Below are 22,213 nucleotides of genomic sequence, written 5' to 3'. Positions count from 1 at the left end.
CAAATGAGAGGGTATGGACGGAAAATCCTCAGTACTAAGTGGCTCTTGTTGGAGGGGGAAAGAGGCACCGTGGGTCTTGGTGGCCGGCGTAAATCATAATTGGCTGCCGGTGCATGCACAGCACAGTGCTGACTGTATAGTCACACATCATTCCAGGCAGGCAATGTGTGTGTTTATTTCAGGAAAACTAAATAATGCAGTAATAATCCTCCTCGCCCCGTCTCACGAGCAAATGTCTGTGCACCTGTCAAGAATCTGCAGTGTGCTGTCTATTGAGAGAGTTGCAAGAAGAAAACATGGTATTATTACAGATCTGTGTTCGGTAAATTGTCTGCAGATGGCAAAAACAAGGCACAGCTGTTAATATAGTGTGAAACACAAAATATGAAATATAAATATGGAACCAGGGACTGAGAACAAACTGCATCACACACTAATCTAATGGCTCCTCATTACACTTACCAAGTCTATACCAACACTGCACTAGAAGGAGCAGGGAGCGCCTTTTCCAGGTTATTTTGTTGTTACTGGAGAATACCCAAATCAACAGATCGATTACAGATTTATGTAATAACATAATTTTCTACTATTACGCAGAAATTACCAAGTTAATTTACATTGATGTATTTCTCATTTGTGGAAACTGCTTACCCTGAGAATGGTACCTCCCGCTTTTGATAATTAATGTCCATAAACCAAGTATTTTCCTGCTACTAAGTAACAAACATATTACACAAATATGATAGGTTACAAATTGTTTTCAGTTTTTCACACAAAGTTCATCTTGTAAAATTTAGTGGGCGTCTGTTAAAATTTAACGCAATTTTTAAAACATTTGATGGACCATATTCACCATTTTCACATTTGGGCGAGGGCTAATTTGCTAATCTAATGCATAGCGATAACTCTATCCATCCATTATCTAATCCTCACGAGGGTAACGGGCATGCTGGAGCCTATCACAGCTGTCTTCAGGCAATAAGCAGGGTGCACCCTGAACTGGTTGCCAGCCAATCGCAGGGCACACAAAGACAAACAACCATCCGCGCTCACACACAAACCTAGGAGCAATTCAGGGTGTCCAATCAACCTACCATGCATGCCTTTGGAATGTGGGAGGCACACAGGCACGAGGATAACATGCAAACTCCACACAGTAAGGCCGGAGCCGGAATCGAACCGTGCACCTCTGAACTGCGAGGCGGACATGCCAACCAGTCGACCACTGTGCCGCCTGCAGGCGATAACACTTTAAAATGTATTCACAATCTGATAAAATTACATCGTACCTCAAAGTATTACCTTAACATTTGGTTCAGATATGTAATAAAATGTAATATATATAATTGCAATCAAAAGCACCATCTCATTTAATTGGCTTGATTTAATTTGCTGCATCATAGTACATGCAGGTCCATGATAACATGGACTTGCAATTCTTATTTTGACACCATCAATAGTTAAATTGTTTCGCAGAATGTCTAAAATGTATGTTTCCTTTGTAGTACCAGCTCACTGTTAAACAACTTTCCAGGGAGATTTCCACCTTGAAAAGTAGCAGCTCCAAGCTATAGAATATAACCCAATAATAAAACCCACATTAACACAATTTTAAAGAATGAGGTTATTTTTTTCCTCCAGATGGCATTCCGGTGGCTTGGAACAAACGAAAGCTGGAAGCTTGTATGCCTCCGTATTTTCCACAGGAAAAAATGATGAGCTGCCATGCATAGAGTCCATTGTGCGAGGTATAAAAGAACACAATGGGCTCTATTTTCATGCCTATTCTGAGGTGTGGTCTAAATCTTTGCAAAGGCAGGCTAGACTAGGCTTTGGTATCTTTGCAGATGCGTACAGCTTGGCACAGTTAAAAACTGTCATTCTGCGCCGTTGTGGGCGTGAACATAGTCGACTGGATTCACCACCCGGTACCGATTGTTCGTGTTTGTGTGTGACCCCGCACCCTCATAGCTGTGCGGCAGCCTCACAATTCATAGGCACCATCTATGGCAAGAAAGTAAGTTCAAGACTGATTTAATGTTGGACTCACAGTGTTACCATATTACCACAAAATGTAGTTAAATTAATTACGCAACTACTTGCCCATCCAAAAGGTGATGGTGGCCCAAGACAAGACGAGGACTCTATAATCATGCTCATATACCTTCTGTTTAAACCCCCGTCACTAATGCAACAGTAATATGATGCAATTATATGTTTTGCATTTCAGTATTCACAGCCACTCTAGTGTAATACATTGGAGCACGGGTCTGTGAGCAATGCACAATAAGCAATACATCAAATTATAAAAAATACATCTTTTATCTAATTTAATAAGAAATCTAATACTATACAGTAAATGATATCTTTCTCTAATTTAATCGACACTTGCACAGAGTACGTATTGCTAATGCAATTCTACATTTCCATATTTAATGGTGCATGCTTTTCCTCGTGCATTTTACTTATATTGTCATCTTTAATGAACCTATGAGAATTCTCTAATAGGTATAATTTCAGAAAACGGATTGTCTTTATTTAAATGGTTCTGGGGCTAATTTTGCTGAGTGCAGTACTTAAAATCCAATGCTTGAAGTTGAGGAAGTAAATATATCTATTTGTAAAAGTATATTGAGCTAATAGATTCTAATGCAAATGGCTGAAAAGAGCAGTAATGGACCTTAAACTCGCTTTCATATTCAATTTAGTATATTCACACTATGTTATTAGAAATCAGCATTTAACTTTTGCTTACAAGTTTAGTGCTCTATGTAAAAACAAAAAGGAACGTTGGAAAACTGCTCTATAAAGACAAAAACGTCAAGGGGATTTCTTGTTATAAATCAAAATTAAATCAATAAAACCTCCCATTTCTGACCACCAGCATGACTTTTAGCCATAGCACCAAGCAAGGAGAACAGAACAACAACAAGCTATTTGTCCCGGGCACATGCTGACAGATTCTGCAATGTGTAGTGGATGTCATTGTACTTCATTTTGAAATATGACAACGCTGTATATCGAGCACTCTGAATCATTGGAGAACTCACGTGAATGGCTACATTATTTCATGATTATGACTATGATTATTATTATTAGAAATTTTAAGGATGGTTTTAAAATTCGACCCCCGACATGAACAATTGGAGTGTAAGGCAGTAGGGATGGGGCTATATTTAGCTGTGTTTAAGGCAAAAACTTTTCAGTGACTTGACTTGAGCTACATGACTTTGAAACCTGCATTTTAACACAGTGTGCATTTTTAGGAAGGATAGCCAAAAAAAATAAATAAATAAATAAAACTGGTGTTTTTTTTTTTTTGGTTTGTTCACATCTACCTGGCAACTCAGTCTGTGTCATTTGTTGGAGAAAAGTGGTGACGAACACACCAAGAAATTCATTAATTTGATGACGTTTGCATAAAAAAAAAAAAAGAAAAGAAATGGATGGAAAAATGCATATTTCGCACCACACAGAATGAATTCACAACAATGACGTCTAACTTTATGTGTCATTGCAAAACCCACAAACACAGTTTAGGTAGTGATACGAACATTGTTCTGGGACCAGGAAAAAATATGTGACTGCGAACTGTGACCCCGCACATTTTAGTACAAAAAGCACCAGGGATGGATGGTTTTTAAAAATTGTCTGAACCATGCGTTTAGATGTTGGCGTTTCTGTTCCATTGAGAGGAGCTGCTTCCATTGGTGGCAAATCAAGTAAGCTGTGTCCACACACACACAACAGCTCAAAACACCAGTATTTAACTGTGCCATTCAAATATCTGCAAATAACAAAACGTCATCCAGAGTTCAACAGCTTGTATTGTGCTGGACATAGAAACATGACATGGAAATAGAACCCTTTGTTATTTCCTTTTTCAAATCCTGTAAATGCAATGGCTTGTTGCCTCAATACAGTTTTCCACTTTACTTTTAGTGTCTGTTGAGTGGGTGTATGCGAAAAGAGTAGTTCAATTATGAAAAACACATCGCTAAACAGTTTAAAATGGAAAAATAGAAAACAAGTCCAAAACATGTAGTTGGGTTGTATGCTGGAAGGCGAGTGAATTGTGCTTGTTGTCCTGCTGATCTTGGCCCCCTGGAACATTTCTTGACGCCAACTGTGACTCATCGAGGGGTGAAAATCGACTGTGACCTAAAGATGGACAAACATATAAATGATGTGTTGGGGAAGAAAAGCTCTTACGCAGCTCAGAAAGATGTGCAAGGTCAAACCTTTCTATTTTTTTAAAACCGTTTCACACGCACCTAAACTACCGTCACGCTTTGTATGTCAGGATGAGTCAGGCCATAATCTCCCGCTTACAAAAACGTTCTTGCTCGGCTGCTAACCGGTACAGGGAAACAAGAGCACATCACCTCTGTACTGGCCTATCCAGGATGACGCTCAGGGGAGACCTGGTTTTCACAGGAGTTGTCCCAAAGATGTGGAATGAGCTGCCGCTTCCTGTTAGGCACGTCCCCACTCTGAAGGTTTACACGTCAAGCTTTCAGACACATTTGAACTCTTTGGCCTTTCAAATTCAGGAATTACTGCCCTCTTCCCATTTGACACCTTTCATGTTTTCAATGTTTGGTATCTCATGTTTTGTTTTTTTGAAATAGTTTTTTTTTATTTCTTGTTTTTTACCTGTTCAGCACATTGGGATAAACTTTTATTGTCTTTTAAATGTTCTATATAAATAAAATGTTACGATATTATACTGTAGTAATTCAATGCAAGCTTTTCTTATTTATGACACAAACGTCCAAACAACTCTTTCTTAATATGTGGGGGTTGCGTCGTAATCATGTAACGTTGTAAACCATGGAATGAGTGAAAAGATTTTCACAGAAAGGTGTTCAACAAAGTTCTGCAATGGTTGAATGGACAAATATGCTCTCTTGGGAAACTGTCTGTGCATTGCACTTATTTTAGCCTCAAGATGTTACATCTCACTTGCCTCTTTCCGGTCCATCTAAGCCCAAAGAAAATATTTTATGTGCCTCTGTGAAGTCTATTGATGAGCAAAAGTGAAAGCGTTAAGTATCCAGGTGAGTTGAGATGAGCACAATCTCAGTGAGTCAACTAAAGAAAATGAGAATAAATGGATGTCAGTTTCCATGCAAAATTGGTACCCAATGATCCATTAACGGTACAGCGACCATAACTAGACTTCACGGCATTTCAGTTAATGTCAGCTCCATCACTGACTACACACCAGGTTACATCCTCCACTTCTATTCTGTACTTTAGAATGCTTCCGAGGCCTACGTTACAAACCTCCATGACATGAATTGTAACGTTATGACAGCACTGTTTAACTAGAGATGGCAATATCTGCAAAGATTGGAAGTCAATACTGAAAAGTTGACGCTGAGCTGAAATACAGTAGAATTTAATGTAATGGAAATACAATAGAAATACAATTTTATTTATATAGCACATTTGTACAATATGGGACTTGAAAAGGCAGATTTATTGCACTAATATAATGGTTCTTGAAAAATGCTATAACATCATGCCATAAAGCAAAATTGCAATCAATCAGAGCAAAAAATTTAAAGACTATATAGATCAGGATGTCAGATTTTGTCAGTTTGGTGGTATTTTGAATCTGAATTGATCAAATGCTTGCATGCTAAAATATGGATAAAAAATGTACATCTTTTTCAAGTATTGTTTTTAATGATGATAGATAGATTATTAATATTATTTCAATTGTTGTGCTATTGTATAGCTACATTGTAACATAATACATTGAATTGAATGGAATTTCAATTGGTTGAGAAATCTTAGAAGGATTAAGTGAATTTATAAATACTCATTAATTTAAGAATTGTGTTATGGAATATATGTAACATTGTAAAAAGGGACATTTTTTGGATTGTGATAAATCGTTCCACAAAATGTTGTAGAATGTTTCTCAGCCTTCACAAAATAATAAGTGAATAAATTGATTATATTTATATATTGCGCTGTGACTGGCTGGCGACCAGTTCAGTATATATATATATATATAGGGGTGGCACGGTGGCTCGACTGGTTAGCATGATGACCTCACAGTGAGAGCAGTAGGTTCGATCCCGGCTCCGGCCTTCCCGTGTGGAGTTTGCATGTTCACCCCGTGCCTGCATGGGTTTCCTCCGGGTACTCCGGTTTCCTCCCAAATTCCAAAAACATGCATGGCAGGTTGATTGAACACTCTAAATTATCCCTAGGTATGAATGTGAGCGCGGATGGTTGTTCGTCTCAGTGTGTCCTGCGATTGGCTGGCAAACAGTTCAGGGTGTCCCCCACCTACTGCCCGAAGATAGCGGGGATAGGCTCCAGCACCCTCCCGCAACCCTAGTGAGGAGAAGTGTTACAGATAATGGATGGATATATATATATATATATATTTATATATATATATATATATAATTTATGCGTCTTATAATGATTCACCACACAAAAAATACATGTTGTCATCAAAGCAAAAGTTTTATTTATGTTTTAAATTACACAACTACCACAAGGAAGACTTTTCAGTCCAGGGTGTCGTTCGGTTAGAAAGCAACACTAAACATTTTTATTACATTTGAATCACTGCCACAAATCATTTGTCATGACTTTTCAGTTTCAGAATCACATACAATAGAAAAAAGAGAAAAGATGTTTGAACCCTGTTGAACAGAGCTGGAAATATACAGTTCTGAATACTGAAACTTCTATGCATTACAGTCGTAATAGTGATTTTTTTTTCTTCATTTTTTTGTATGATTTAGTATTAAGATGAGCAACATTCAAAATGTTTTTTTTTAGTATTTACAACAGTTTTACTGTTAATTTGTCGCAATTTTATCACACCCCCTTCGTAAAAGCCACAGACCAATAATGCACTCGCTCTGCTTTTTTTGATGGAATTACTGTTATCAGATTCACTTTTTTTGTCATTTTAAGCTGCAATATAGCCACAGCGTTTTATTAAAAGATTAAAATATACATTACATTACATAGAGAATGAGGACGCTTACACTGTTGCAAGATGTTATCAAAAGTAAAAGAATAAAAAATAAGTTGGGCAAAAACATGGTGATGACGTTTAGAGGTAGTATGTGAGTGCTCTAAGCTACAGGAATGGTGGAATTTGTTGGTATGAATTGCAATGAGGCATTAAAGCTGTGTATTGATTGTTGGGAAGTTTAAGTACTCTTAAGTTATGTTTTGTACACGTTTGTGAGTCACTGGGCCTTGCGAGTTATGATCAACTGTGGGGGATTCCATGACTTCCATAAGCAGTATAAAATGTATACATATGTACATACCAAACATCACATGATAAAATATGGGATGGTGTCATGTTGTGGCAACTCAATCCATTACACTTGTTTATGCTCCAGATATGAATAATCATTGGCTTGTTCTCATGTGTACAACTGTAATGTAAATTTAATCTCCAAAGTAACCACAAAGCTGCCATTGAGCTGTCAACAGGAGCGGTGTTACAGCCACATTAACAGCGACTTTAATCCATTTGTTAGACGGACACAAAGAAAACAAGTATTTTCAAAATATGAAAAAAGAGTAATCACATACTTTTGACATTTTAAATGTCATGTAAATACCCGTCCTGTATTTTTAATACAAGAAGATGAAATGGACATTTGACAAAAATCAGAGGGCTGTTTGATATTTGCACATGCATTATGTGCGCTTACCCTTCAACAAACATCTGATTTACAAAGAAAACACTGATACAATCATGAAAAGTTGACTCTTCATGATGAAAATTTTCATCCTTACGTGTGGCATGTAGTCGTGTGACATTACAAATGCACAAAAAACAAATGTGGCATGGAAACATTTTGGAGGTCCACTGCAGATGTGCAGTCAGTTAAGAGTCCTTGCCCAGCTTGAGGCTTAAATGCATGAAGAGTGGATCAATTGGAGGTATCTGAGTGCACACTGCCGGGTCCCTCTGACGCAGATATTACTGAAGACGGAGTTGTTGCATCCTGCCACCCACCATTAGTCTATGACACAAACAGGGGAAGTTTGAGATGATTCAACTTCTCTGCAACATAATTACTTACAATACAATACGATACAATAGAACTTTATTTATATAGCGCATTTCACAACGGCTGGAGCTGTAACAAAGCGCTTTCCATACAGTATATATAGAATACAATTTTATATGAAAAAATGCACATCAAAAGAATTGCTAAGATTGTTTTTTGTCCTTGTCACGTCACTACATGTGTACTACAACTTGCAACCAGGATGCGTGTAAAGGGCAAAATTTTAGTTGCCCCCGTACGTCAATGAAAAAAAAAAAAGGCAAATTCCAGCCATGCTGTTTGAATGGTAAACAAGGGGGCTGTTGGTACTGTGCCCTCGTATAAGAAGTCAAAGAAGACATTCAAACTCAAACAACAGCACTGAAATGATTTTGGCATTGTTATCAGTATTAAGCCTTTTATGCAGCCTCAGCACTCAAAACAGCATTTGATTTTATGGAAACAATTATTGTGGTAGGCCTACATTTTTCACCGTTTGGTTTTCACCTGTATTTGTTTTATTGTAATAAAATGATTTGTGATTTAATGATTGGCAGCAAACATCCATTTTTCACCCATACCTCAGCTCCCTAACGTACTTGCTTTCCTGAACAAGAGTTATAATGTTTTGGACTCGAATCAGCAAAGAGACAAATTTGTGTTGCCTCCCAACCAATGGGAGTGATGCCTCAAATCATTGTCTAAGCATGGTTCAGCAGCGTCCGGCAGCTTGTCGCTACATATTCTCCTGCCAGTCAGGAGGAGGGAGGGCTCGGTCTGGCTGAGGTGGGGAGAGGTGAGTGGAAGTGACAAGTCAGGGCCTTGCCAAGAGAGCCAGTCTTAGCCAGCCTGACTTTGCCTCGCTCTAGGCACGACCTAGCCTTTACTGGATCTGTCTACGTCACCATCAACAACGCTAAACGTTAGTCTATGCTAATATGTCTACAAAGCACTTTCTGGATGAAAATAGATGCAGTGCAACAATGAGTTATTCAAGGATATTAATTGCATGTGTGTGAGATGCTTGATTCTCAGTTTTTTAAAATTTTTTTATTTTTATTTCATTTATTTTTTGGGGAGAAGGTGAGGATGACTCAGTAGTGCCCATTGCTATTTTTGTCAGAATTGTGCAGAGCGTGAGTGAGCCACTAGGCACAGGTCTGCAGCGCACATGGAAGTGAGAAACCTTGTGAGAAAGTGAAAAAACACTTGATCTAGCTTGGGGCTGACATGTCGGAAAAGCTTAGAGTAATAAGGCTTCAGCGCAGACAAAATGACACCGGAAGCTTCCGGTACAGATGATAGCATTTTCTCGCAAAGAGACTATCAACTATTTTCCACACATGTATATAATGACTTAATTATGTCTTGTGTATAATATAACTTGAGATAGACTGAGCTGATTACCAGATGTAATGTCATTTATTAAACTGACTGTATTTGTTTTTTGAAAACCAATACCTCAAGGACCTTTGTGGGCAAATGTTTCATTGAAAAACACTTTAACCAATGAACACAAATGGTGGAGCATCACTTGTAGAGAGATAATACTCACAGGCGCATATATTGTTTCATCTACAAAAACGGATAATATTGCAATGCATCCCTGAATCACTAACGATAGCAGTAGTAGAAGAAGTACTATTTTTATTTGGTTGAGTCTTCATGGCTATATTATACTGCCACCCTTTGGCCGCGGCGGGCACACCAGAAGGAGCAGCACAATTAATTGAATTACATAATTCAATATAGATGCAAAAACTGTTTAATTTTTTAGAGTCAATCCAATTACATTTTTTTTTTTCATAAAAATGCAAATTATTTCTTTTTGGAGGGAGGCTGGAAGAGATTATTGGCCTTTAAATTAATTTCATAGTGCACGCGTGTATGTAGGAGTGTGTGTGCGTGTGTGTCTTTGCCTGTGTGTGTGTTCATATCAAAGATTTGTTATTTGTGTGTCCTATTGAAAATGGGGCAGAGTTTTGGGTCCTGTACTCACAGTTAAACTGTGTGGACTGTACATCGTGTTTCGACCAAGAGCATCACTGTATCCTGCCGTCTGACTGATAACATGGCGCAGGGTATCCACCTGAAGGAACAAACAAAGTGGACAAGCAGTTTAAATTTGTGGGCGGCATCAAGACAACACTCACTGTTCACATGCAGGAGCAGACACTAATTTGGGTGAAACTGCACTCCAAAGACAGAAAATGCGCTAACCAGACCTGATAAAAAAGCGACAAGATTTTGTAATACAGAAAGTAAAATATTCGCCAAATTACTGAATTTTAATTAGATTTGAGAACTCACAATTCGCACAAGTAAGGAAGTAACAAAACTAAGAACACTACAACTGTTTTAACTGAGCATTTATCATAATCCTGGTCAACATTGTTTTTTTTCAAGTAAACACTGAATTTTTTTTTTGAGGATTCTGTCCTTTTTGTTTCCTTCTAGCACATCAGGTATTGGTAACAATAACAATAATGACAAAATAACAATAATATATGGAATAACGCAATATATTTAGTCATATTCTGGAGTTAAGTGTTAGGTTAAGCAACAGCTGGATTTTTTTTTCCCTGAAAGGTCAACGCTATAAATTACACCGCATGGTAAAATCCGTAATGCACAAGCTTTTGTAGGTCAAGCTTAAAAAAAAAAAAAAAAGAATGAAGAAGAAAATACTACCAAAACCTGACCTGCATAAAAAAAGGAAAGATGGTTAAGGCCACATAAGTCACTTCTGATTAAAATTTGCTGTTGACCAGTGCTATTTAAAAGTATTATACCTTTACATATATTAATATATCTACAACAGATTATCTAGCATACATTTATGAAGATAACTTTATATCACAGATTGTTGTTGTAAATGCACAGTTGCGACCACTGCGCATTACGTTTGCAGACTTGTAGACAACAACAACGAGCAATACCACAATGAGACAAAAGAAGATAGAGGACAGTAAGGGGGAGGGGATCACGTTACCAAAAACCCAATACCAACCCAAGAGGTCAAGTCAAAGCCAAATGCATTCACCACGTGTTCACTTAGGAATCTTAAATGTATCGTTACATTATATTTTGTCAGCCAACTCTGCCATCCAAAATACATAATCAGACGGCACTCTGTTCACCGTTTGGCGCTTTCAGAGAGCCTCACTGAGCAAAGGTGGGCTTCACTCACAAGATGTGTTTTGCTTTAACGTGCTTCAGACTGCACTGAGGATGTCTCAGTACACAGGCAAGACAAGGACAGCTCTCTGCATCGGCAGTGAAGAACTGTCCCTGATTGTTAATCCTACCTGTGACTGTACATTGGCTCCGACTTGTGCCCCTTGGTAAGAATCCCCATTCAGACTCTGCATGCTCAAGTACATGTCCCCAGAGTTTGGGAGGTTAAAAGAACCTGAAGAACCTAGAGAGGGAAAATGTAAGTAGCTGAATAACATGAACGGGCTATAATAGGACTGCACATTCACACACAAATAATGCAGGCACGCACGCGCGCACTCACGCACGCACACGTCTGAATAAATGGAGGCCAACTCAAAGAGACACATACAAATATACTAGAAAGAAAAATCCCTATAAAGCAAGCAACTACCAGAGTGAAGAGGAAAGCAAAAGAAGCAAATAACAAACGGATGGGGACAATATGCAGGAGGACTGAATAAAGGCGTTATATTTTTACCAACATGATGGACACAAATGAAGTGAGACTCACACGACACAAGGGGGCTCTACATGTGGTCGGTCGCTTAAGCTCCCAAATGCTCCACATCATCTATTCCCAATCTAACACTAGCGTAAGGTATCACATGGGAAATGACAAGAACAAGAAGAAGCTTATGAAAAGACCAGTACCAGTAAACATGTTGGTTAAAAGAGTGTTTTTGCTCTCTGCAGAATCCAGTTGAAACTCCTCATCTTTCATCTGGAATCCTGGATGCAAGAAAAAGGGACCACTTCATAAGCTTACCAAATCCCGATGCAGTTCATCCCAGTCCAAACCGATCACATTCTACATTTTACTCATTGCACTTCAACTGGCCTTTTTGGTATCACATAAAAAAACAAATAGTGCTTATATAAGCATAATCAGAATGCCATTGCTTACACTTATATCGCCAAATAATATGCCACATTCCATGTGACTACATACCATTACATTTAAAATGACAGGAGACTGACAGAAAAGTCAAGAGAAAACAAATCCCATGGCAATATTCAGATGTGGGTTTTTTTTGTTCTTTTCCAAAAATACATGTATTCTCGGTTCACGAGTCAGGAACGCTCCCTTTATGCATGAGTTTGCTTGGCACCAAGTGTCTTATAGACGGGAGACACTGTGATCCCCAAGCTGGGAGCTGAGCCTGTCACTCTCGCCTGTGTGAATGGTGCATGAGGGAGGCAGGGAAGGAAGGAGGGAGGCAGCAGGTTAAGGCCTGAGGTGTAGGGCAGGTCTTTGTGTTTTTTTTTTTTTTTCATCTCTCTTCTTCATTATGCAGGAGTGCCTACCAGAGTTCGGTGTAGTAGGGGAGTTGGCCTGGCTGTTCTGCACTGCAGCGGCTGCAGCGTGTGCCGCGTTTACAGCAGTCTTGGCGGCGTACAGGTTGGCCTCCTCTTGAAACTTGCCGATATTTTTCTTGTAGCGGATGCGTTTGTTGCCAAACCAGTTGGATACCTGCGTGGAAGAGCACAGAGGGGAGGAGCAGACGAGTCAGACGTCAAGCAGCCACAGCAGCGTGCACTGAGCAGTGTGACTCTTTCAAGATGTCATGTTTGGGTCCATCAAGTACCCAATTCCCAGCCCCTGCAGCAATGTCCACTGGGTACACAAGCTAATTAAGCCATAATAAGGAGCCACTTGTGTCTTCTCATGGATGGGAGCCTGACATGCTCTCAGCTCTGTCTCCTGACAAAACCCAAACACGAGGGGCTCCTGCTGCTTCGACATGTCCGTTATTGCGTGGCTGGCTGTTAAGGATACACCCCTCCCCTCAGTGATATACACAGACAAGTGAGTGATGGAAAAAAAAGGTGAAATTAAAATTAGTGCAAAAATAAATGCTTCTCATTACCTCTGTTTGTCTTGTGCAATGTCAATGGTATTATACGTTAGATTTTCCACCACCATTTTTAACGCACCCAATTACCTCATATTTGGATAAAGGTGAACTACTTTCTCTCGACTCGCAAGGAATCTTTGTCTAAGTCAGGGGTCACCGACATTTTTGAAATCCAGAGCTACGTTTTGGCGACTGATTAACGTGAAGGGCTTCCAGTCTTAAAGACCCTTCTGACAATGAATGTCCTCATATTATATTCAATCGTGATTTAGAATAAATTAAGAAATAATAACTAATTATATTATTTGATGTGAAGACACGCATAAATTTAGCATTTTCACGCAACAATGAATACAATTAATAATTAATAACAATGATCAACAATTATTAAACAATGTAGGAAACAGATAAGTATCACTATGCAACTATTAATTTCTGTAAATCTCTTTAAGTGTTTACATTTCAAAATGACAAAACATTTGGAAGTAATCTTTTCCCATCCAATCCAAGCGGTATGCCTCATTCGCATCAAAATCAGGACGGTCGGAGGCACAGTAAGACTGGATTTACATTGGCGGGTAGAGTCCAAGATTTCTTCGATGTAGTTGGCCCTCAATGTGATGGGCAATTGGAGACCGCCTTGCACCCCTGATCGTGCATCCAATTTTGACCCGCTCACCTCAATAGTGACAGGGGTGCTATTAATCATTTTTAAGATGATAATTTTAATTTATTCAATGAACTGATTTCAGAGGGATTGCCCCACGCTGTTGTCATATTTCTGAATGAAATACAATGATGTCGAACATACACGCCGGTGAGGCGTTCAACTTCCTGCGCCTCTATCAAGTACTCCCAATTACGCCACCCGCACACAGAGCAAAATCTGCTTTTTCAAGCCTAAAATCGAGTCTACATATTGTATTTACTTTTTCAGATGCACCGGTAGACGTGGCCGGAACGCCCCGTGAAGAGCAGCATGTAACTAACTCACATACACACTGAATAGCCACAGTGCAAAAATGCCGATGAGCCCGTTTAGACGCTAAGTGCAGTCTACTTTCTGTTCCGCCCAGAAAAACGTAACACGGCCCCCAAACATGGTAGACTAGACTTGCTCTGGCATGAAAATTAAGTTACGCACATTTTTAAGCTGAGTGGACGGGCGCAAGTCGACCAAAAATATGGCCCTCAGTGTTAAAATGGTCAGCTTGAAAAATGGATCATCGTGGAGAAATGAAAGCCTAAAAGGACTCGTGTTAAGGTGAAAGCGTGAGCTGGGTAAGCAGAGTAGTTTGAAATGCAAATTACATTGAAGTGAAACATCTAACATTAGCGAGGCCCTCAAAAGTTGCATGAATCTACTGAGTAGATGCTGGGTCTGCGATAAGAGCAGAATAATGATGAGATGATGCATGCTTTTAATGGTTCTATAAATTAGAGTGTCTCATTGCTGTGCTGCTGCTCCCCCCCTGCGACCCCCTCCACCCCATCCACTCTATCTCACCGGCCTTGCAGCCCACCGCTGGACCAGCCAAAGAGCAGCTGCCCCTAATGACGCTTTATTTAATTTCCACCCATGTGCTTAAATTTTAATATCCCCAGCAGCCAGCCAATGTTGTGGCATAAAAAGTGACTGGATTTGCAGGACAACAGATCATTTCTATCCTGCACGTCTCTGCGCTCTAAATCTTTAATATCTAAGCAATTAAAATTAATGACCATCCAGGCGAGACCCACTGTCGGCAGCAGGGTTTCCTTGACATCAATTGTTTGATGCCTTTACCTAGAGGTTAAACTAACAAGCAAGGTTTAATTGGAAGCAATGAAAGCCTTGGCTATCATCCTTTTTACTTAACCTGCTTATAGTGGATTGGAATGATGTAATCTTTACCCTTTTTTAACAGCCCGCTAACTGGGAAATCACATATTTTACTAACATTATAATTCTTGCCTGTGTTTAGCCTGTCCTTTGTGACAACATGTAGTCTGAGTCCGCCACTATATATGAGCCTGAAGAGGCACATATTGAGGCAAACCCTTAAATGTCACATATATTCTTCTCCTGCCCTCTGAGCACCGGCTTTAGCGGTTCTCCGGGTCAGCCTACTATCGAGCACTGCAAGGTGTGGATCACAACCTAATCTATAGAACTAATTCTCTTCCATCTTGGAGAAGGCCACGCATCCAGTCGACTGCTAAGTGAGGGCAGAGCCGGGGTGTTAACACTAGAATACCTGACATCAGCAGCCTTGAAGCCAGTGATCGTGTAATGAGCATGTGGACTGTTCGCAAGAACACAATAGAGTTGCTCCACATATTGAGAGGCTGAGAAGCTGTTATATTCTAATTGAATCAATAAGCCTCCCTAATCAATGAAAATACGTGATCAGTGTATAACTACAGTTTGGACAACCCTGAATTTTCAATACAAATGGAACATTTTGACATGCGATGCGATCAGTTATGCACAAATCTTTGTTTTTCAAAATGCACCGATTTGAAGCAAAAAAAAAAAAAAAAGTATAATTAATTTTCAGATTATATATATATTACTCTGGTGTAGCCGCAGATCCTAAAATAAACATGCATTGAGGCAAAGAAAATATGAACCAATTTAAATGTCAACCTTGCTAACAATAATGCAGGGTGTTTCGTCAGCACTGATGTATTGAGCAAAGCTTCCGATTGATATTGGCATACCGCTCACGATGGATGGTTTTTACTTGATGAACTGTTTGAATAATCAACAAAGCCCACAAAAAGAATTTGAGATTTTGACAAATTACTTAACTAAGCCCACAGAGTAGCCACTGCAATTGGATTGTGAGTGTGTAAAGCTGTGGCGCTGTGAGGGATAACACACTTAGGGTGCACGAGGCATTAGGGTGAGCCTCACATTTTGCTACTCACTTAAAATGAGCTAAAGCATTAAGAATAAGTCAATAGTAATGTCTGCTGTTGCCTCTGTTTGTCGAGGAGTGTGCCACTAATGGGGCCTGCGATGAGTTCAAGTGAATGTTTAAAGGCACTCTAATTCTTTGCAAGGACTGATTTGTTCTCATGGGGACGGGTACAGTGGCCTGCTTAGCAAGGCACTCGGAAAACAAAGCAAAGTTCCACTGGTGCCCATTTCTTTAAGTGTCGCAGCATGATTGCGCATTGGCCAAGGGGGGTTGAATAGAACAAAAAAGCTGGATATTCAGAACATCACACATCCGTTGTTGATGCCAAACAACAAACAAACAATAGGAAATGCAAAATAGCATGTGACACATACTGTAATCTGTACACACAAAATATGATGAGAAAATCAGTGTGCTTGTAAAATATGAGCGGACCAAAATAGTCAATGGAACTGTGCAATTTAAAGGTGGGATGTGAATCGTACCATTTTAAAAATGTATATTATATTCAATCTTATTGTTTGAATTGATAATAACATTAGCAATGGTCTAGTTGTGTGAGAGGGAGGGGGTCTGTGCAGTGAAGTGGCTATTACATACATAAAAAAAAGAGGTAACAAAGAAATGAAAACAGTGGATCAGGAGAAGTTATGACATACCTGAGATACTGTGATGGTGCTTCCCACCCCCTGAAGGCAAAAAAGAATGGGCTTTTACAGTATCTGACTCTTCATGACTACACTCAATATACCCCTTAACACTCCCCTCCCCACACAGAACAAAACACTGCAGATGAATCGTTATGTTATAGATTCATGTCTCTCTAATATTGTGCCTCATGAGGATGAGCATAGAACAATATAACGTGTTTCTGTTAAGCGTCTAGAAAGAAAGTCAGCAGGAAATAACAGGGGATTTTGCACAATTATAATTTAGATGTGGGGGGGGGGTTTAGGTGTGAGAGATATTGCCTTCAGGTTTACACCCAACATGGAGGCTCCAGCTATCAAGCCGTTAAGTTTAAAACGATAACAGCATTAGGAGAGTCTTAAATATAGCATCTTACTGTGTTTTTAACCACAACATGGAGAATCTTGTTTTCCTCAAAAAACTGATGATTTCTTCCCAGTTTTATGACCTGAGTGAGTGACAGGCAGGAAAGAGAGCGCATGTGGTGGATGGGAATGAGTGTCGAGGGGAACTTGGGGGAGGTGGATGGCAGGGGAGAAGGCATTGGGGCAGTTAAGAAAGGACAGCATAGTGCTTTGATTGAGGCCAAGATGATGGTCCTCCCCTCCCTGTGGCCCTGCTCAGACTGCCTTGACTGAAGCATCATTAAGCAGTCACGATGTCAAGGTTAGCTGAGGATGCTGTGTCTCGGTGGTGTAACCCATGGTAAGGGTCCCTCTAGGATCCCCCCTTCCCCCGCCCCTGATTAGCCACCAGATACTGTTCGATGTACGCTACCCACCTGGGAAACTGTGATGCTGCACTTCTTGGCCAGCTCCTCTTTCGCCTCCTCGCTTGGGTAAGGGTTGCTGAGGTGTGAGTAGAAGTACTCGTTCAAAATTTCTGTCGCCTGCTTGCTGAAGTTTCTCCTTTTCCGCCTGAGTGGGGAGCAAAACGAGAGAAAGGCCGGGCCAGCCTATTAGTGGGACCAGCATTAACTCATCCATTTGGATCACACAAATTGCACGATCAATCTCGCACATAAATGGTGAAAATGATGAGGAATGGGCTCTAAGGGCCCCGAGGAGCAGAATACTGTACTGTGTCCTGCTGCAAGTCCCGTCAAGACAAAGAAGAGCGCGGCCCAACCAACACACTGATGAGCAGTCACACAAACAAATGCACACACAGCCACAAAACACGTCCAATGTTTAATTTGGTCTGTTGGTCTCCAATTTCCAGTCCAAGCGTGTAATGTGCAGAGTTTAGTGCAGTGCATGGGTGGGCTTCGTGATGGAGCGCAAAGCCCAGTCGGAGTGCATCTCGGTACATTATAGAAATCACGGCATGCACAGTTGAGCATTGTTCCTTAAGTGCCACAGCCCCAGGGATCTCCAGCAGAAACAAGCAAACTCTAACTAGATCTGGGTCCGCTTCCCTCCCAAGGGCACTACTTATCACATTCTTGAGCATTTGCTTATTTGTTGCCGTGTTTACTGCGCCGAGCGCAGGCACTGGGCAGCAAATGTGCTTCTGCTTGGCTTGTTTGGCCAAAACTTGTGTTGAGCCTCGCAAAATTGCACATTTCCACTCTCGACATTTGCTTTTCGCATGACCTGACCCTCAATTCACTTTGTTCTCAGGTGGTAAGGGATAATTGTCTGGAAAACGCATGCATGGAGCACAGACATTATTAAAATCATGCATCTCTGTTACAACAGCCTGTTGTGAGCAGAAAGTAAAAACAATTATTTCGAATAAAGTACTGTACAGTAATTAGTTGAAATCATATCGGAAAAATATTCAATCGGTCAATGTGAAGTTTTGTGTCTGTGTTTATCTTTGCATGGGCTTAACTAAGAGCAGAATTGCTACTTAACCAAACATTGTTTTTTTTTTATTTTATTTTCCGACATGATGGGTTTGAAGCGTAGAGAGTTCTGAAATGTTTTAGGTCGGTGTCACTACGAGTTATGAAAACACAGAGAGCATGATGCAATAGTGCATTTTTTTTGTTCCGGATAGTCAGTCAGTTAAAAGAGAAAACAATAGTTCTACATTTTTTTTTGTGAGATTTTCTTTATGGAAAGAACTGACTAAATGAAACAGCTGTGCCATAAAGGTTTGACGATGTGGGACAAAATGAAGCAATAAGGTTTTGAATAATATGCACTGACCTGGCATCAAGGAATCTGGAGCGCAGGATCATGACCGCCTCGCAGGTGCTCTGTTTCAGTTGCATTTGGATGGAGCTGAACTTACGGTGGATGATTCCCACCATGCGCTCAATCTCTTTGGGCGAGATGGGCCGCGTACGAGACTGCTCCCGCAGCAGGTTCATCACATGGGTAGTGAATTCGTTACACGCCTATCGAGTAGAAACACAGACGAAAGAAGCCAGTCAGTTTTGTCAATGCCACACTCGCGAGGTCTTTAGAACTCCAAAAATCCATTTCATAGTTCCTCGAACATTGAGCAAATTTTTTCATATAAGAAATGACTTCATTAGCTCGTCTCGTTAAAAGCTTCAAGTGAGTACGGTGTTTATATAATAATTTGACATAATAGGTGAGGTCATGTATGAATATCAATGCCAATTTGCAATTTGGCTTTGGCCTAATGCAGAGTGAATTTAAACAGCTTTGCATTAAATCAGTAATTCATACATGATTAATTAGAATCACCCATTTATGTAGTGCACACTTTAGCTCATTACTCTGAGTAAAATTCGTTAAGTATTTACATTTAGATAATTAAAACCTGGAAATACCCCTAAGAAAGATGCATTCACTCCGGGCAAAGTGGTGCATGCCCCTGTAAACGCACCTCCACTCTCTGAGAGTAAATTAAGTCTAATTTACCTCTCTGGCTAGATGAAGCATTACTGCCACATTTCTATTTTTTTTCTAACTCTGTGTTTAATGGAAGGTTCAACACGCCAGGTGAGCTAATCATACTTATACTGGACAAAGTTCACAGACTGCACAATAACAGGAAGACATTCTCTGTATTTTGAAGAAGACTATTACTTGCTAATTAATTTTGAAATGCATTTGAAGACGGATAGCATCCAGCCGGCCTATAATTCATGAATAAGTCCTGTTTTTTGCTCAAGAAAATGAAACCGGCAGTCATTTCCAATATCGATCTGTTCAATTACTAATTGCTAATTACTGCCACTTTTACATCCCCAAAATCAATATCCGCCCATGTTTTAACAGAACTGATGAGCATGTGGACAACGGTATGCAAAACTATGATTTCCATCACTTAATTCCACGCTTTTGTCACCCTTGCTCATGATGACTTCTAAACTGATTTGGTTAACCAGTGCAAATCTTACCTGGCCCTTCCCATGTTGCTTTTGTTTTGAGTAATTCTTAAAATAACACGATTCAGGATGAAGCAACCAAGTACACCATCTAATGTGCTGTGGTCGTTCTGTAACACGCTGATGTTTCAATCACAAAGGTTTTCAATATGGGCGACCCAGAGGCTGAAATTCTGCCATCTGAAAACAAGCCTTACAAAACCATTTTGTAGGGTTTATTTTCTGGAAACGTTTTTAAGTCCAGAACTATAAAGGGCCTTTTTAAAACATTTCTGACGAAGGAGCATAGTTGGATTTATTTGACACTTGAAGCATTTTGCTCTTGTTTGTTTAGTCTTTTGTTTTTGTTTAAAAAAAGAACGTCATTTGATATATTTTCCCTAAATGTAGACTCAAATGTATAAATAAAGTTGTTATCACGGTCATCTTGATTCCAGGGAGATCTTAACCTGGAGACAATAGCGACCGTCCTTACCTGTTCGTATTTCTCCAGCTCTGTGTGATAGATCTGTCTGATCTGGGTGAGCTTGGCTCTGTAGTCGGAATGTTCAATAGAATTGTCAGCCGCCCCGCCCGAGGCAGCGGCTGCAGCTGCGGCGGCTGCGGACCCGCCACCCTTTTCTGGTCCCGCCACGCCCTCTGCCAGCAGCATGTTGTCTAAACGCATGAGCTGGGGGTCTGGTGGGTCCTCCTCCTGGGCGCCCCGGATGCTGAGACCTGCAGCAGCACACAGACAAGGGAGAGAGGGACTCAGATGAAGCAATGCAGTGATATACAAATGAGAGACACCGCACAGAGAAGTGCCTTTTAGACGTCGCAAAATAATCTCACCAAAATATGGGTGAGACATTGTTTTTTATAACCTGTTGTGTCAGAGGTCATCCAACTACTGTATACATTCATAGAACATCTATGTACAGTGTCCGGCATTTGCATTTGAAGCCGATTAAACGTGACATAACTGTTGATAGCAATTAAAAGTATTACGTCGACATAGTCAGCCTCAGCGTGACGTTTTCCTCGCAGGTTTGTCGTCGGCACTTTCGGAGAATGCGGTGTGTTGCTGTCGCCCATGTCTAAGCCTGTTCTTTTATTTACACACAGCAGTGCACACTGTGTACGCTGAGGTTGACATGACAGCAACATCCATAAACTGACAAATGCTCAATTGTGAAGTGGCACTCCTACTTTGTGGCAAGATCCTAAACAGAAAACTATCTATATCTCCAGTGTCTCATTTTTGACACAGTGGATGTCAGGAACTCGGCAACATACCTACTTGTTTTTCGACTTTTTCTTTGTTTACTACGAAGATCTGAATGCGCAGGCCTTACTTTGTAGCGTTATTTTTAATGTCGGACATTGAGAGCCCAATATATTTCAAGTGAAGTGTTTGTTCATTAATTCTGCTCATGCAATCAGACCTGCTGTTCGCGTCTCACCCGTCTGTCAGTAAGTTGTAATCACCCAGTAGATAGCATGCATGCACACCTGGACACACCGGCAACATAGCTTTGATGCCAGATTTGATAACAGGGGTCCCCCAAGTGCGCTCCTCGAGCCCTCCTATTCAGCTTGTTTTACATGTTTCCCTCCGCAAACACACCTGATTCAAGTGATCAGTTCATAAACAAGTCCCGATCATTTGAATCAGGTGTCTTGGGAAAAGGAAATATCCAAAACAGGCTGGAGGACCGGACTTGGGCACCTTTGTTTTATAGTATAAAAACAAAACAACACAATTGGTCAATTTAACAGCACCTCAGTTGATAAAACATGATTCAGTGGTTGGTAAGTACTCAAAACAGTCTGATTGCCAGAGTTGTTTCAATTCAATAATCCTTCTCACAATTGAAGGATTTTAAACAGCTCATTACAGCTCAATTAAGATATGAGTGGCCTCTGGATTCTAAATAAGAAGATTAATTATGTCAGCTAGCAGGCATGCAATCCGAGAAGGCTTTGACTGACTCGATGACTGACCCTGTGCATCAGTCTCAGGACTGAGCACTTGAAACAAAAGTGAAGTATTGAATGTGCTCTTTACAATAAACAAAAAAGACACCACATCTGTATCCACTCCACAGTTGACGACGTTTTGTTTAGCTGCAATGTCAGTGAAAAATAAATTTGCCTCTATTTATGGATTGGCTGGCTTTGAGTCTTTGAGGTGTAATGGTGTGA

The 22,213-nt window shown here is 40.2% G+C and overlaps 1 protein-coding gene across 7 annotated transcripts in view; it reads right to left on the bottom strand.

The window, feature by feature from the left end:
* Positions 1-6,470: 6,470 nt before the first annotated feature.
* The window catches only part of pbx3b (pre-B-cell leukemia homeobox 3b), a 58,952-nt gene continuing 43,209 nt past the window's right edge, over positions 6,471-22,213 (bottom strand). For 2 of the 7 annotated variants that reach the window (XM_088299505.1, XM_088299513.1), the window contains exons 3-11: positions 20,505-20,746; positions 18,876-19,066; positions 17,501-17,636; positions 16,689-16,718; positions 12,573-12,738; positions 11,919-11,996; positions 11,357-11,469; positions 10,048-10,137; positions 6,471-8,021 (exon numbers count right to left, since the gene is read on the bottom strand). In XM_088299505.1, the coding sequence (XP_088155631.1) occupies positions 7,929-8,021; positions 10,048-10,137; positions 11,357-11,469; positions 11,919-11,996; positions 12,573-12,738; positions 16,689-16,718; positions 17,501-17,636; positions 18,876-19,066; positions 20,505-20,746 (1,139 nt within the window). In that variant the 3' untranslated portion in view covers positions 6,471-7,928. The remainder of the gene's footprint in view (positions 8,022-10,047; positions 10,138-11,356; positions 11,470-11,918; positions 11,997-12,572; positions 12,739-16,688; positions 16,719-17,500; positions 17,637-18,875; positions 19,067-20,504; positions 20,747-22,213) is intronic. The other 5 variants (XM_088299520.1, XM_088299528.1, XM_088299539.1 and 2 more) reach the window with 3 other exon arrangements.

This window comes from Idiotropiscis lumnitzeri, chromosome 1 (assembly GCF_059441095.1).
Source record: "Idiotropiscis lumnitzeri isolate Australia: NSW breed Sydney's pygmy pipehorse chromosome 1, RoL_Ilum_1.0, whole genome shotgun sequence".
Lineage (NCBI taxonomy): Eukaryota > Metazoa > Chordata > Actinopteri > Syngnathiformes > Syngnathidae > Idiotropiscis > Idiotropiscis lumnitzeri.
This window is presented reverse-complemented; position numbering and strand designations above follow the sequence as displayed.